This window comes from Somniosus microcephalus, chromosome 7 (assembly GCF_052327205.1).
Source record: "Somniosus microcephalus isolate GS21.2 chromosome 7, FLI_Smic_1.0, whole genome shotgun sequence".
NCBI classification, from domain to species: Eukaryota; Metazoa; Chordata; class Chondrichthyes; order Squaliformes; family Somniosidae; genus Somniosus; species Somniosus microcephalus.
In genome coordinates, this window is record NC_140993.1 from 8674734 (window position 1) to 8690252 (window position 15519).

The 15519-nt window shown below is 45.2% G+C and overlaps 1 protein-coding gene across 2 annotated transcripts in view; it reads left to right on the top strand.

Moving 5' to 3' along the window:
• asic1c (acid-sensing (proton-gated) ion channel 1c) overlaps positions 1–15519 on the top strand; it is a 537225-nt gene that overhangs the window by 2031 nt on the left and 519675 nt on the right. The window contains exon 2 of one of the 2 annotated variants that reach the window (XM_085992204.1): positions 975–1121. The exons of the other annotated variant lie outside the window; for it this stretch is intronic. Coding sequence (XP_085848330.1) covers positions 975–1121 — 147 coding nt within the window. The remainder of the gene's footprint in view (positions 1–974; positions 1122–15519) is intronic. 2 annotated transcript variants of the gene reach the window in all.

Consider the following 15519-nt stretch of genomic DNA (forward strand, 5'->3'; position numbering starts at 1 on the left):
GTCTGGAACAAAGGACTCATAACGCCCATATATAAAAGTGGAGACAAAGTTGACCTAAATAACTACCGAGGCATCTGTGTGAACAGTAATCTGGGGAAGGTATTCTGTAGTATCATAAACAAAAGACTTATAAACTTCCTTATGGAGCACAACATCTTGAGTAAAAGCCAAATTGGATTCTTACCAAATTATAGAACATCGGATCATATTTTCACCCTACACACCCTAATTGACAAACATGTTCACCAAAACAAAAGCAAAATTTTTGCCTGCTTTATAGATTTCCAGAAGGCTTTTGATTCTGTTTGGCACGACGGTCTATTCTTAAAACTTATTGAAAGTGGTGTAGAGGGAAAAACATATGATGTAATTAAATCAATGTATACAAACAATAAATGTGCAGTTAAAATTGGAGACAAACAAACAAAATATTTCTCACAGGAGCGTGGCGTGGCGCAGGACTCGTCTATCTCACTGACACTTTTTAATATTTACATAGATACATAGATACATAGAGATAGGAACAGGAGTAGGCCATTCGGCCCTTCGAGCCTGCTCCGCCATTCAATGAGATCATGGCTGATCTTCGTCTGAGATCATAGCTGATCTTACCAGTTCAGTACCCCGACCCCACCTTTTCTCCGTAACCCTTAATCCCCTTAGCCTTCAGAAATATATCCAATTCTCTCTTGAAAATATTTATTGAATTAGCCTTCACAGCCCTCTGTGGCAGGGAATTCCACAGGCTCACCACTCTTTGAGTGAAGAAATTCTTCCTCATCTCTGTTTTAAATGATTTGCCCGCTATTTTTAGACTGTGGCCCCTGGTTCTGTGCTCCCCGGCCATTGGAAACATTCTCTCTGAATTTAGCCTGTCCAGGCCTGCCATAATTTTATATGTTTCGATGAGATCCCCTCTCAATCTTCTAAACTCCAGTGAGTACAAGCCCAAACTATTTAATCTCTCTTCGTAGGTCATTCCCGCCATTCCAGGTATCAGCCTGGTGAATCGCCGTTGCACTCTTTCCATGGCAAGAACATCCTTCCGCAGATGGGGCGACCAAAGCTGTACACAATACTCCAGATGCGGTCTCACCAGCACCTTGTACAGCTGTAGTAAGGTATCCCTATTCCTATACTCGAACCCCCTTGATATGAAGGCCAACATACCATTTGCCTTCTTAATCGCCTGTTGCACCTGCATGCTCTCCTTCAGTGACTGGTGCACAAGAACACCCAGGTCCCTCTGCACTTCCCCATCTCCCAATCTATTGCCATTTAGATAATAATCTACCCTCCTGTTTTTACCCCCAAAGTGGATAACCTCGCATTTATCCACATTATAGTGCATCTGCCACGTATCCGCCCATTCCCCCAACCTGTCCAAATCGCACTGTAGCCTCCTGACATCCTCATCAGAGCCCACCCCTCCTCCTAGTTTAGTGTCGTCAGCGAATTTGGAAATATTGCATCCAATTCCCTGATCCAGATCATTTATATATATTGTGAACAGCTGGGGTCCCAGGACAGATACTTGCGGCACCCCGCTGGTCACTGCCTGCCACTCCGAAAACGAGCCGTTTATTCCAACTCTCTGTTTTCTATCCGCCAGCCAGTTCTCTATCCACGTTAATACTTTGCCCCCAATCCCATGAGCCTTAATTTTGCATGATAATCTTTTGTGTGGAACCTTATCGAAGGCTTTCTGGAAGTCAAGGTACACCACATCCACTGGCTCTCCCCCATCTATTCTACCAGTTACCTCCTCAAAAAATTCCAGCAGATTAGTCAAACACGATTTACCCTTTGTAAATCCATGTTGACTCTGTCCGATCCTTTCCCCATTTGTCAAGTGCTCCGCTATTTTATCCTTAATAATGGACTCTAGCATTTTGCCCACAACCGATGTAAGGCTTACTGGTCTATAATTCCCTGCTTTCTCTCTACCCCCCTTTTTAAATATTGGGGTAACATTAGCTACCCTCCAATCCACGGGTACTGTTCCCGAGTCAATGGAGTTCCGGAAGATGATCCTTAGAGCATCTGCTATCTCCAGGGCCACCTCCTTAAGTACCCTAGGATGTAGTTTATCAGGCCCCGGGGATTTGTCGGCCTTCAGTCCCCTCAACTTACCCAACACCATATCCCTAGAGATACTAATTTCTGTCAGCTCCTCCCTCTCATTAGTCCCTATGTTTGCCGATATTCCTGGGAGGTTATTTGTGTCCTCCTTTGTGAATGCAGAACCAAAGTATGAGTTTAATTGGTCTGCCATTTCCTTATTCTCCATTATATATTCTCCCGAATCGGACTGCAAGGGACCGACTTGGGATTTTACCAGTCTTTTCCTCCTGATATACCGATAAAAGCTTTTGCAGTCTGTCTTTATGTTTGCTGCAAGTTTACTTTCGTATTCTATTTTCCCCTTCCTGATTAATCCCTTTGTCCTCTTTTGCTGTATCCTGTACTGCCCCCAATCTTCCGGTCTGGTGCTTTTTTTTGCCAGTTGATATGCCCTTTTTTTTGATTTTATGCTGTCCCTAATTTCCCTCGTTATCCACGGTTGAGTCACCTTTTTAGGTTTATTTTTATGCCAAACCGGTATAAACATGTTCTGGAATTCTTCCATTCTATCTTTGAATGCTTGCCATTGTCTATCCACTGTCAATCCCCCCAGAAACACCACCCAATCAATCTTACCCAATTCCCGTCTCATACCCTCGTAATTCCCTTTATTTAAGTTCTGGACCTTAGTCTCTGATTCAATTTCCTCACTCTCCATCTCGACTGAGAGCTCGATCATATTATGATCGCTTTGACCCAAGGGGCCTCGTACAAGAAGATTGCTGATAAGTCCCTTCTCATTGCACAATACCCAGTCTAAAATGGCCTGATCTCGAGTCGGCTCCTCGACATATTGGTCCAGATAACCGTCCCGAAAACATTCCAGGAATTCCTCCTCCTCAGAATTTTTACTAATTTGGGTAGTCCAATCAATATGTAAATTAAAGTCACCCATGATGACAGCTGTGCTCTTATCGCACGCTTCTCTAATTTCCCTTTTTATGCCTTCCCTCACCTCCATATTACTATTTGGAGGCCTATATATCACACCCACTAACGTTTTCCTCCCCTTGCTATTTCTCATTTCTACCCATACAGATTCCGTTTCATCCGAGTTAATATCCTTCCTTTCCATTGCATTAATCCCCTCCTTTACCAGCAATGCTACCCCACCTCCCCTACCTTTTTGCCGATCCTTCCTAAATATTGTATATCCCTGGATGTTAAGTTCCCAGCCTTGCCCACCCTGCAGCCACGTTTCTGTAATCCCAATCAAATCATACTTGTTTACCTCTATTTCCACAACTAATTCATCCACCTTGTTCCTAATGCTTCTAGCATTAAGATACAAAGCCTTCAGGCTTGCTTTTTTCACACTCTCATTATGAATTAGTTTGGCCCTTTGTGTTTCTCTCCTTTGCTTATTGCTTCTCACCTTTCTACCATCTATTTCTGACTTCATATGACTTCCCTCTTTTCCACTACCTAGGTTCCCATCCCCCTGCCAAATTAGTTTAAATCCTCCCGAACCGCCCTAGAAAATATTACCCCGAGGACATCGGCTCCCTCACAGTTCAGGTGTAGACCGTCCCCTTGGTACAGGTCACTCCTCCCGAAGAACTGGTTCCAATGCCTCAGGAATTTAAATCCCTCTCCCTTGCACCACTGCTCAAGCCACGTATTTAGCTTATCTATCTTACTCTCTCTAAACTTATTAGCTCGTGGCACTGGTAGCAATCCAGAGATTACTACCTTTGAGGTCCTACTTTTCAATTTAGCTCCTAACTCCCTAAATTCAGCTTGTAGGACCTCCTCCCTCTTTTTACCTACATCGTTGGTACCTACATGTACCACGACAACTGGCTGATCCCCCTCCCCCTTCAGAATGCTCTGCACCCGCTCCGAGACATCCTTGACCCTTGCACCAGGGAGGCAACATACCATCTTGGAGTCTCGGTCTCGGCCACAGAAACTCCTATCTATCCCCCTTACAATTGAATCCCCTATCACTATAGCCCTATCCCTCTTTTTTCCGCCCTTCTGTGCAGCAGAGCCAGTCATGGTGCCCTGAACCTGGCTGCTGGTGCCTTCCCCTGATAAGTCATCTCCCCCAACAGTACCCAAAACGGTAAACCTGTTTTGGAGGGAGATGACCGCAGGCGACTCCTGCACTACCTTCCTGCCTTTACTCTGCCTTTTGGTCACCCATTTACTGTCTGAGCTAGCCTTTACCTGCGGTGTGACCAACTCACTGAATGTGCTATCCACAAGATCCTCAGCATCGCGTATGCTCCAGAGTGAGTCCATTCGCAGCTCCAGCGCCGCCATGCGGTCCGCTAGGAGCTGCAGCTGGACACACTTCCTGCACACATAGTTGTCAGGGACAGTGTCCCTGATTTCCCACATGGCACAGGAGGAGCATGGCACGGGTCCGAGCTGCCCTTCCATGACTTAACCCTTACAATACCCTTTTATTTACTACGATTTAGCTTAATTATTGAATTCTACTTAGAATAAGTTTGTGAAAGTACTCACCAACCAGTCACCTACCTGTTTTCTGGTGTTGTATTTTCACTGCCGCCTCCTGTCCTGGAACCTTTTCCACCTAGGTTAGGCTCCTGAAATAAAATAAATTGAACCTACCTTTTCAACTTCCCCTAACCCCTAAAAGGTTAGAGGAGGTGGAAGGGTGGGAGACACTACACTGTAGTGTTTCGGGTTTAGCAACAGCTCCACCTATATAAGAGTTACTGGCCTCCTGCTCTCCTGATTGCACCAGCTGTGAAAGAAAAAGCCCGCGAAAGGTGAGCTTTTAAACTCTCCCGCCTCGGGCTGCTTCCGCGCAGGTCCGCTGCTCCTCCGGTCTCGGGGCTGTGGGCCTCGGTGCCTCTGACTGCTCCCTCTCAAGCCTTTAAGCTCTCTCGCCTCGGGCTGCTTCCGCGCAGGTCCGCTGCTCCTCCGGTCTCGGGGCTGTGGGCCTCGGTGCCTCTGACTGCTCCCTCTCAAGCCTTTAAGCTCTCCCGCCTCGGGCTGCTTCCGCGCAGGTCCGCTGCTCCTCCGGTCTCGGGGCTGTGGGCCTCGGTGCCTCTGACTGCTCCCTCTCAAGCCTTTAAGCTCTCCCGCCTCGGGCTGCTTCCGCGCAGGTCCGCTGCTCCTCCGGTCTCGGGGCTGTGGGCCTCGGTGCCTCTGACTGCTCCCTCTCAAGCCTTTAAGCTCTCCCGCCTCGGGCTGCTTCCGCGCAGGTCCGCTGCTCCTCCGGTCTCGGGGCTGTGGGCCTCGGTTATTTATATAAATGAATTGGCAAAACTACTTGAACAACCTATAGCACCTGGCCTCGCCCTATATGACTCCAAGGTTAAATTCCTCCTCTATGCAGATGGCCTGGTTCTGCTCTCACCAACAGAGATGGGTCTACAGCAGAACCTGGATCTACTAGAGTCGTTCTGTCAGACCTGGGCCCTGACAATAAACCCCCGAAAAAACAAAGTTCTTGTGTTCCAGCAAAGATCCAGACATCAGGGACCCAAAATAAACTTCACATTAGGAGCAACCAAAATTGAACAAACTATAAACTACACATACTTAGGCTTAAAAATCAGTTCTACAGGAAATTTTCATTTGGGTGTGAATGAACTGAAAGAGAAAGCAAAAAGGGCTTTCTATGCCATTAAAAAGTCAATCCAAATAGAAATTCCAATTGGCATTTGGCTCAAAATGTTTAAATCAGTAATTGAACCAATTGCACTTTATGGCAGTGAGGTGTGGGGACTGCTAACACAACAAGAATTTGCAAAGTGGGGGAAACATCCAATTGAGATCCTACATGCAGAATTCTGTAAAAGTATCCTCCGAACTCAGAGGAAAACCGCAAACAATGCATGCAGGGTAGAACTCGGCCAATATCCACTACTAATTAATATCCAAAAAAGAGCCATCAAATTTTGGAAACATCTAAAAATGAGCAACCCCCACTGCTATCATTACAAAGCCATGAAATGCCAAGGGGGGAACATAGAGAAGAATACCCTCAGTCAACTGGTCCTGGGACTCAGCGAAGTAACTACTAACGCTACTAATAATAATCAGCCCCAGGACAGTGACATCCTAGCACAGAGAATTCGACCCAACACAATTATTACTAAACAAAAAGAAAAATATTTGACATACTGGACAGAAACAACAAAAACCCAAAACAAACTCGATTGCTATTTGGCCCTAAACAGACCGTACACCATGGCTGATTACCTGACCATGGTGAAAGATAGCAAACTGAGAAAAACCTTGACAATGTACAGACTTAGTGAGCATAGCCTGGCCATCGAAAAAGGCAGACACAGGCAGACCTGGCTGCCCAGAGAGGACAGGCTGTGCTCTCACTGCAGTCAGGGAGAGGTGGAGACAGAGATACACTTCCTCACAACTTGTGGAAACTATCAGGACATAAGGGGGAATTTCTACCCAAAATTCATAAAAATATGCCCTGAATTCAAAAATTTGAATGACCACCAAAAACTCCCATATCTATTAGGGGAACAGGGAAAATGTGTAACATTAGCGGCAAACTATGTTACAGCTTGCCATAAGCAGAGGGACAACCAGTGACCATTGAATCTAAGAAAAGATTATATGTATGTTATATGTGTGTATATTTATGTATACCTGGGTATATTTGTCTATACACTATGTCTAGATCTGCGTTTATGTGTTCAATTATATATTGTAGGAATAGGCGTATTCCTAACAAATAACGGAGCTTGACTCGGAAGAACAACAAACTGGATTTTAATGTTGAATTAGATGAAATACAGCAAACAATGTAGAGCGATGCAGGAGAGCCGTGGAACAGGTCTTTCCCCAGTAGGGACGCCATGAGGACTGACTAGGCAGTCCGGAGGTTTGTGCGATGACGTCATCGCGTTTGCATCGTGACATCATCGCACTGCTCGCGTTTCCCGCGCTTGGGGCATCACGTGACTTGCGACGTGATGTCATCACGTTTGCCCGCGCTTAGGGCGGTCACGTGATGACGTCAGCGCGTTTACCCGGCACCCGGCACTGCAGCTGGCCGTTGCAGCCGAAGTCAGGAGCGGGAGGCCGAGCTGGGCCGGCTCGCGTTAAGGTGAGTCACGTGATGCGCGACGTGACGTCATCGCGTTAGCCCGCGTTTGGGTGCGTCACGTGATGCGCGGCGTGACGTCATTGCATTAGGTCACGTCTTAAAGGGGCAACGCCCCGTGCATGCAAACTCTAAACTTCTTAAAGGGGCAACGCCCCGAACAGGTAAGTTAAAGGGAATTATGTATAATAAGTAAGGGACACTCGGTGATACCGCCACAATATCTTCTTTTTCTGTGCTTTGGCAACATAAGATGTATCTTGTCATGCCAATAAAGCAATTTGAATTGAATTGAATTGAGTGAGGGAGAGAGAGACAGAGAGAGAGAGAGAGGGACAGAGAGAGAGAGAGAGAAACACAGAGAGACAGAGAGAGGGAGAGACATAGAGAGAGAAAGAGAGAGGGACAGAGGGAGAGAGTGAGAGAGAGAGTGAGTGAGGGAGAGAGAGTGATGGAGAGAGAGAGAGAGAGAGACAGAGAGAGAGACAGTGAGAGGGACAGAGGAAGAGAGCGAGAGAGAGTGAGGGAGAGAGAGAGACAGACAGACAGAGAGAGAGAGAGAGAGTGGAGATAAATTCATCACAGCACTAAATTCACCTGATCTCACAAGTAAAATATCAAAATTTAAAGAAAATCTATATGAGATCACCAGAGATGGTGTAAACATGGCCATAGATGATATAAATATGATCTTCCATGAGGCAGCTGTAAAAGCCGACCTTGTGAAACAGAAGAGGAAACGTTACAAAAGACACAATAAAAATGAGAAATGGTTTGACCACGAATGCAAAAATGCCAGAAAAGACCTGAGAAAAATATCAAACCAAAAGCATCGCCAACCAAACAATCCAGACCTACGTATTAGATACAATGAGACCCTCAAAAGATACCATTAGGAAAAAAACACAAAATTATACCCACAAAATACTCGAAGAAATTGAAAACTCCATTAATCCAAATCAATTCTGGGATATGTGGAATAACCTGAGTACAACACAATTGCAAGCATTACCAATCCAAGATGGCGACATCTGGAGAACACATTTTGAAAACCTCTACAAAGACATCCCAATAAACGAAACAAACCCAAGTCAAAATCATATCACAGAAAAACTCCACACATTAGAAGCAACAATTAAAGACAACCAAAACCCTCTAGACTCCCCAACCACATGGAAAGAACTAGCCACAAAAACAAAATCTCTCCACCTAAAGAAAGCCTGTGGTCCAGACAACATCAAAAATGAAATGCTCAAGTTCAGCAGTATGGAGATGCAGGGTGCTGTACTCAAGTTATTCAACATCATATTACGTTCAGGCTGTTTTCCCGATATCTGGTGCCAAGGACTCATCTCTCCCATATATAAAAGTGGAAACAAATCAGACCCAAATAACTACCGCGGCATCTGTGTCAACAGTTGTCTAGGGAAGTTATTCTGCAGTATTCTAAATAGCAGATTACTGGATTTTCTTAACAAACATAATATCCTTAGAAAAAATCAAATAGGCTTTCTTCCAAAACACCGCACCACCGACCATATCTATACCCTTCACACTCTCATTGAAAAACATATACACCAAACAAAAAATGGGAAAATATTCGCTTGTTTCATTGACTTCAAGAAAGCCTTTGACTCTATCTGGCACGAAGGGCTCTATTATAAACTTCTTCAGTGTGGAATAGGGGGCAAAGTCTATGACCTTATTAAATCGATGTATCTGAAAAATAAATGCGGTGTCAAAATTGGAGACAAACGCACCGGTTTCTTCACCCAGAGAAGAGGCGTCCAGCAGGGCTGCAATTTGAGCCCGACCCTGTTCAACATATACATAAATGAATTAGCAGACATGCTGGAGAAAAGCGAGTCACCGGGTCTCTGTCTCCTGGATGGAGAAGTGAAATCCCTGTTCTATGCGGACGACCTGGTTCTGCTGTCTGCCACAGAACAGGGATTACAGCAACAACTAGACCTACTCGACAAATACTGCCAAAATTGGGCCCTAACAGTAAATCTAAAGAAAACCAACATCATGATTTTTCAAAAAAGGCCCAGGTGTCAGGAAAACAAATACCAGTTTACTCTCAGTGATACCATCATAGGACACACTATGAGCTACACTTACCTTGGTCTAACCATTACAGCATCAGGGAGCTTCAGCATAGCAGTGAATGCACTAAAAGAAAAAGCCCGAAGAGCCCTATATGCAATAAAAGAAAATTCTACAACATCCAAATCCCAATCAAAATCTGGCTCAAAATATTTGACAGCATAATCCTGCCCATTGCGCTGTACGGTAGTGAAGTATGGGGCCCGCTCAATCACCATAGCTACACTAAATGGGAAAAACACACAATAGAAGCCCTACATGCAGAATTTTGCCGAAGCATTCTTCGCACCCAAAGGAAAACACCAACAAATGCATGCAGAGCCGAACTAGGCAGATACCCACTGATAATAAACATCCACAAACGAGCACTAAACTTCCTAAATCACCTCAAATCTAGCTCCCCAGACACCCTTCATTTTAAAGCCTTCCAGACCCAAGAGCTAAACCCAGAAAAGAGTCCCCTGAGTCAGCTGCTACTGAAACTAAGTACTCCTACTCAGCCGGACCCTGACCAGTCCCAGACCAACACTGCCGTCCAAACACCAATCCGAGTGAACCAAATCATTAAACAATGCAAAGAAACCTACCTGGAACATTGGAACAATGTAACCAAAAGCCAAAGCAGATTAGAATGTTACCGGGCCCTAAAAAGAGAATATAAACTGGCAGACTATCTCTCGACCATCAGAGACACAAAACAGAGACAGACCCTCACCAGGTACAGACTAAGCGACCACCAACTGGCAATTGAAAAAGGAAGATACAAGAAATCCTGGCAGCCTAGAGAGAATAGAATATGTGATCAATGTCCGGCCGGCGAGGTTGAGACAGAGATGCATTTCCTCCTAAAATGCGAAAAATTCAACACAACAAGAAACATATTATTTGACAAGCTCAGCCAAACAACCCCAGATTTCAAAGAATTGGATGACCTGTCAAAATTAAGATTAGTCCTGGGAGAAGGAGACAGACCATACCTTGGTGCCAAATATGTAACAACATGTCACAACCTGAGGACTGTTTAAAATTAATACTGAATGTACCCAACGATGTTCAACGACTTTAAATTAATATTGTTTAAACTAATATTGTATGTACCCAACGAAGGTCAAAATTGTTTGACACCTACAGAATGTTGGAAAACTGTACTTTTTGTTATGTAAGCTTTGGCAATATGGTTCCCTGTAAACTTTCATGCCAATAAAGCATTTGAATTGAAAAATTGAATTGAATTGAATTGAGAGACAGAGAGAGAGAGACAGAGAGAGAGAGAGTGAGGGAGAGAGAGAGAGACAGAGAGAGAGAGCGAGAGAGAGAGAGAGACAGAGAGAGCGAGAGACAGAGAGAGAGAGAGACAGAGACTCTGGACTCCCCAATCACTTGGAAAGAACTGGCCACAAAAACAAAATCTCTCCACCTAAAGCCTGTGGTCCAGACAACATCAAAAATGAAATGCTCAAGTTCAGCACTATGGAGATGCAGGGTGCTGTACTCAAGTTATTCAACATCATATTACGTTCGGGCTGTTTTCCAGATATCTGGTGCCAAGGACTCATTTCTCCCATATATAAAAGTGGAAACAAATCAGGCCCAAACAACTACCGTGGCATCTGTGTCAACAGTTGTCTAGGGAAGTTATTCTGCAGTATTCTAAATAGCAGATTACTGGATTTTCTTAATAAACATAATATCCTTAGAAAAAACCAAATAGGCTTTCTTCCAAAACACCGCACCACCGACCATATCTATACCCTTCACACTCTCATTGAAAAACATATACACCAAACAAAAAATGGGAAAATATTCGCTTGTTTCATTGACTTCCAGAAAGCTTTTGACTCTATTTGGCACGAAGGGCTCTATTACAAACTTCTTCAGTGTGGAATAGGGGGCAAAGTCTATGACCTTATTAAATCGATGTATCTGAAAAATAAATGCGGTGTCAAAATTGGAGACAAACGCACCGGTTTCTTCACCCAGAGAAGAGGCGTCCGGCAGGGTTGCAATTTGAGTCCGACCCTGTTCAACATATACATAAATGAGTTAGCAGACAAGCTGGAGCAAAGCGAGTCACCGGGTCTCTGTCTCCTGGATGAGGAAGTGAGGTCCCTGTTCTATGCGGACGACCTGGTTCTGCTGTCTCCCACAGAACAGGGATTACAGCAACATTTAGACCTACTCGACAAATACTGCCAAAATTGGGCCCTGACAGTAAATCTAAAGAAAACCAACATCATGATTTTTCAAAAAAGGCCCAGATGTCAGGAAAACAAATACCAGTTTACTCTCAGTGATACCATCATAGGACACACTATGAGCTACACTTACCTTGGTCTAACCATTACAGCATCAGGGAGCTTCAACATAGCAGTGAATGCACTAAAAGAAAAAGCCCGAAGAGCCCTATATGCAATAAAAAGAAAATTCTACAACATCCAAATTCCAATCAAAATCTGGCTCAAAATATTTGATAGTATAATCCTGCCCATTGCGCTGTATGGTAGTGAAGTATGGGGCCCACTCAATCACCATAGCTACACTAAATGGGAAAAACACACAATAGAAGCCCTACATGCAGAATTTTGCCGAAGCATTCTTCGCACCCAAAGGAAAACACCAACAAATGCATGTAGAGCCGAACTAGGCAGATACCCACTGATAATAAACATCCAAAAACAAGCACTAAACTTTCTAAATCACCTCAAATCTAGTTCCCCAGACACCCTTCATTTTAAAGCCCTCCAGACCCAAGAGCTGAACCCAGAAACGAGTCCCCTGAGTCAGTGGTTACTGAAATTAAGTACTCCTACCCAGCTGGACCCTGACCAGTCCCAGACCAACACTGCTCTCCAAACACCAATCCGAGTGAACCAAATCATTAAACAATGCAAAGAAACCTACCTGGAACATTGGAACAAAATAACCAAAAGCCAAAGCAGATTAGATTGCTACCGGGCCCTAAAAAGAGAATATAAACTGGCAGACTATCTCTCGACCATCAGAGACACAAAACAGAGACAGACCCTCACCAGATACAGACTAAGCGACCACCAACTGGCAATTGAAAAAGGAAGATACAAGAAATCCTGGCAACCTAAAGAAAATAGAATATGTGATCACTGTCTGGCCGATGAGGTTGAGACAGAGGTGCACTTCCTCCTAAAATGCGAAAAATTCAACAAAACAAGAAACATATATTTTGACAAGCTCAGCCTTACAACCCCAGATTTCAAAGAATTGGATGACCTGTCAAAATTAAGAATAGTCCTGGGGGAAGGAGACAGACCATATCTTGGTGCCCAATATGTAACAACATGTCACAACTTGAGGAACAGTGAGTGACTAACGAGCACACCCATAGCATATATAATCTAAAAATGTTTAAATCAATACCGAATGTACCCAACGACTGTTTAAATTAATACTGAATGTACCCAACGAGGGTCAACGACTGTTTAAATTAATATTGTCTGTACCCAACGAGGGTCAAAATTGTTTGACACCTACAGAATGTTGGAAATCTGTACTTTTTGTTATGTAAGCTTTGGCAATATGGTTCCCTGTAAACTTTCATGCCAATAAAGCATTTGAATTTGGAATTTGGAGAGAGAGACAGAGAGAGAGACGGAGAGAGAGAGACAGAGAGAGAGAGACAGAGAGAGAGAGAGAGAGAGAGAGAGAGAAACAGAGAGAGAGAGAGAGACAGAGAGAGTGAGGGAGAGAGAGAGACAGAGAGAGAGACAGAGAGAGAGAGACAGAGAGAGAGAGAGTGAGAGAGAGAGACAGAGAGAGAGAGAGAGAGAGAGAGAGAGTGAGGGAGAGAGAGAGTGAGGGGGCGAGAGAGAGACAGAGAGCGAGAGAGAGAGAGTGAGGGAGAGAGAGAGACAGAGAGAGGGAGAGAGAGACAGAGAGAGAGAGACAGAAAGAGAGAGACAGAGAGAGAGAGACAGAGAGAGACAGAGGGACAGAGAGAGAGACATAGAGACAGAGAGAGTGAGAGACATAGAGAGAGATCGACAGAGAGACAGAGAGAGAGAGACAGAGAGAGAGAGAGGGAGATAGAGTGAGGGTGTGAGAGAGAGAGAGAGAGAGAATGAGGGAGAGAGAGTGAGGGAGAGAGAGACAGAGAGAGAGACAGAGAGAGAGAGAGAGATAGAATGTTGGAAAACTGTACCTTTTTGCTATGTAAGCTTTGGCAATATGGTTCTCTGTAAACTTTCATGCCAATAAAGCATTTTAATTGGAATTGGAAATTGGAATTGGATAGAGAGAGAGAGACAGAGAGAAAGAGAGAGTGAGGGAGAGAGACAGAGAGAGAGAGCCAGAGACAGAGAGAGAGAGAGAGAGAGAGGACAGAGAGAGAAAGCATTTGAACTGAACTGAACTGAACTGAACTGAACTGAGAGAGTCCTGGGACTCAGTGAAGTAACTACTAACACTACTAACAATAACCAGCCCCAGGACAGTGACATCGTAGCATAGAGAATTCGACCCAACACAATTGTCACTAAGCAAAAGGAAAAATATCTGTCATATTGGGCAGAAACAACAAAAACCCAAAGCAAACTCAATTGCTACTTGGCCCTAAACAGACAATACAACATGGCTGAATACCTGACCACGGTAAAAGATAGCAAATTGAGAAAAACCTTGACTATGTACAGACTTAGTGAACATAGCCTGGCTATCGAAAAAGGCAGACACAGACAGACCTGGCTGACAAGAGAGAACAGGATATGCTCTCACTGCAGTCAGGGAGTGGTGGAGACAGAGATGCACTTCCTCACAGCTTGTGGAAAATATCAGGGCATAAGGGAGAATTTCTACCAAAAATTCACACAAATATGCCCTGAATTCAGAAATTTGAATGACGACCAAAAACTCCCAATCCTACTAGGTGAACAGAGAAATTGTGTAACCTTAGCGGCACACTATGTTACAGCTTGCCATAAACAGAGGGACAACCATTAAATCTAAGAAAAGAGTATATACAAATGATATGAATGTATATTTATACACTCAGGGATATATCTGTTTATACACTGTATGGATAGATCTGCATTTATGTGTTCAACCATAAATGTTTTTTCGATGCTTTGGCAATATAAGATGTACCTTGTCTTGCCAATAAAGCGATTTGAATAGAATTGAATTGAATTGAGAGCGAGACAGAGAGAGAGAATTATCCTGCAGAGAATCAGAATACAATTTCAGTTCAGAGGGTTAACTGGAGTTTAGAAATCTCTCCTGGATTGTTCAAGAAGTCCCAGTGCAATTATGAAAAGAACTTTCCAATAACTGTTCTTCAGCAATCCCCCTGAATAAACCGCTCGGTGACAGGTGCAGAACTCCTCAATCCTTCCTCATCATCAGCAGCTCTGGAGATGCAGCCCACCGGGAGAGAGGGCATCTGGGAAACTCACGCATTCTGTTCTTTATTATTTGTCTGATACAGACCAGCATCCCCCCTTCCCTCGCTTCCACCCCACTGTCCCGCACTGTCGGAGGGGCAGTACTGAGGGAGCGCCGTACTGTCGGAGGGGCAGTACTGAGGGAGCGCCGCACTGTCAGAGGGGCAGTACTGAGGGAGCGCCGCACTGTCGGAGGGGCAGTACTGAGGGAGTGCCGCACTGTCGGAGGGGCAGTACTGAGGGAGCGCCGCACTGTTGGAGGGGCAGTGCCGAGGGAGTGCCGCAGTGTCGGAGGGGCAGTACTGAGGGAGCGCCGCACTGTCGGAGGGGGCAGTACTGAGGGAGCGCCGCACTGTCGGAGGGGCAGTTCTGAGGGAGCGCTGCATTGTCGGAGGGGCAGTACTGAGGGAGAGCTGCACTGTTGGAGGGGCAGTACTGAGGGAGCGCCACACTGTCAGAGGGACAGTACTGAGGGAGCGCCGCACTGTCGGAGGGGCAGTACTGAGGGAGTGCCACACTGTCGGAGGGGCAGTACTGAGAGAAGGCTGCACTGTCAGAGGGGCAGTACTGGGGGAGCGCTGCACTGTCGGAGGGGCAGTACTGAGGGAGTGCTGCACTGTCGGAGGTGCAGTACTGAGGGAGAGCTGCACTGTCGGAGGGGCAGTACTGAGGGAGCGCTGCACTGTTGGAGGGGCAGTACTGAGGGAGCGCCTCACTGTCAGAGGGACAGTACTGAGGGAGCGCCGCACTGTCGGAGGGGCAGTACTGAGGGAGTGCCACACTGTCGGAGGGGCAGTACTGAGAGAAGGCTGCACTGTC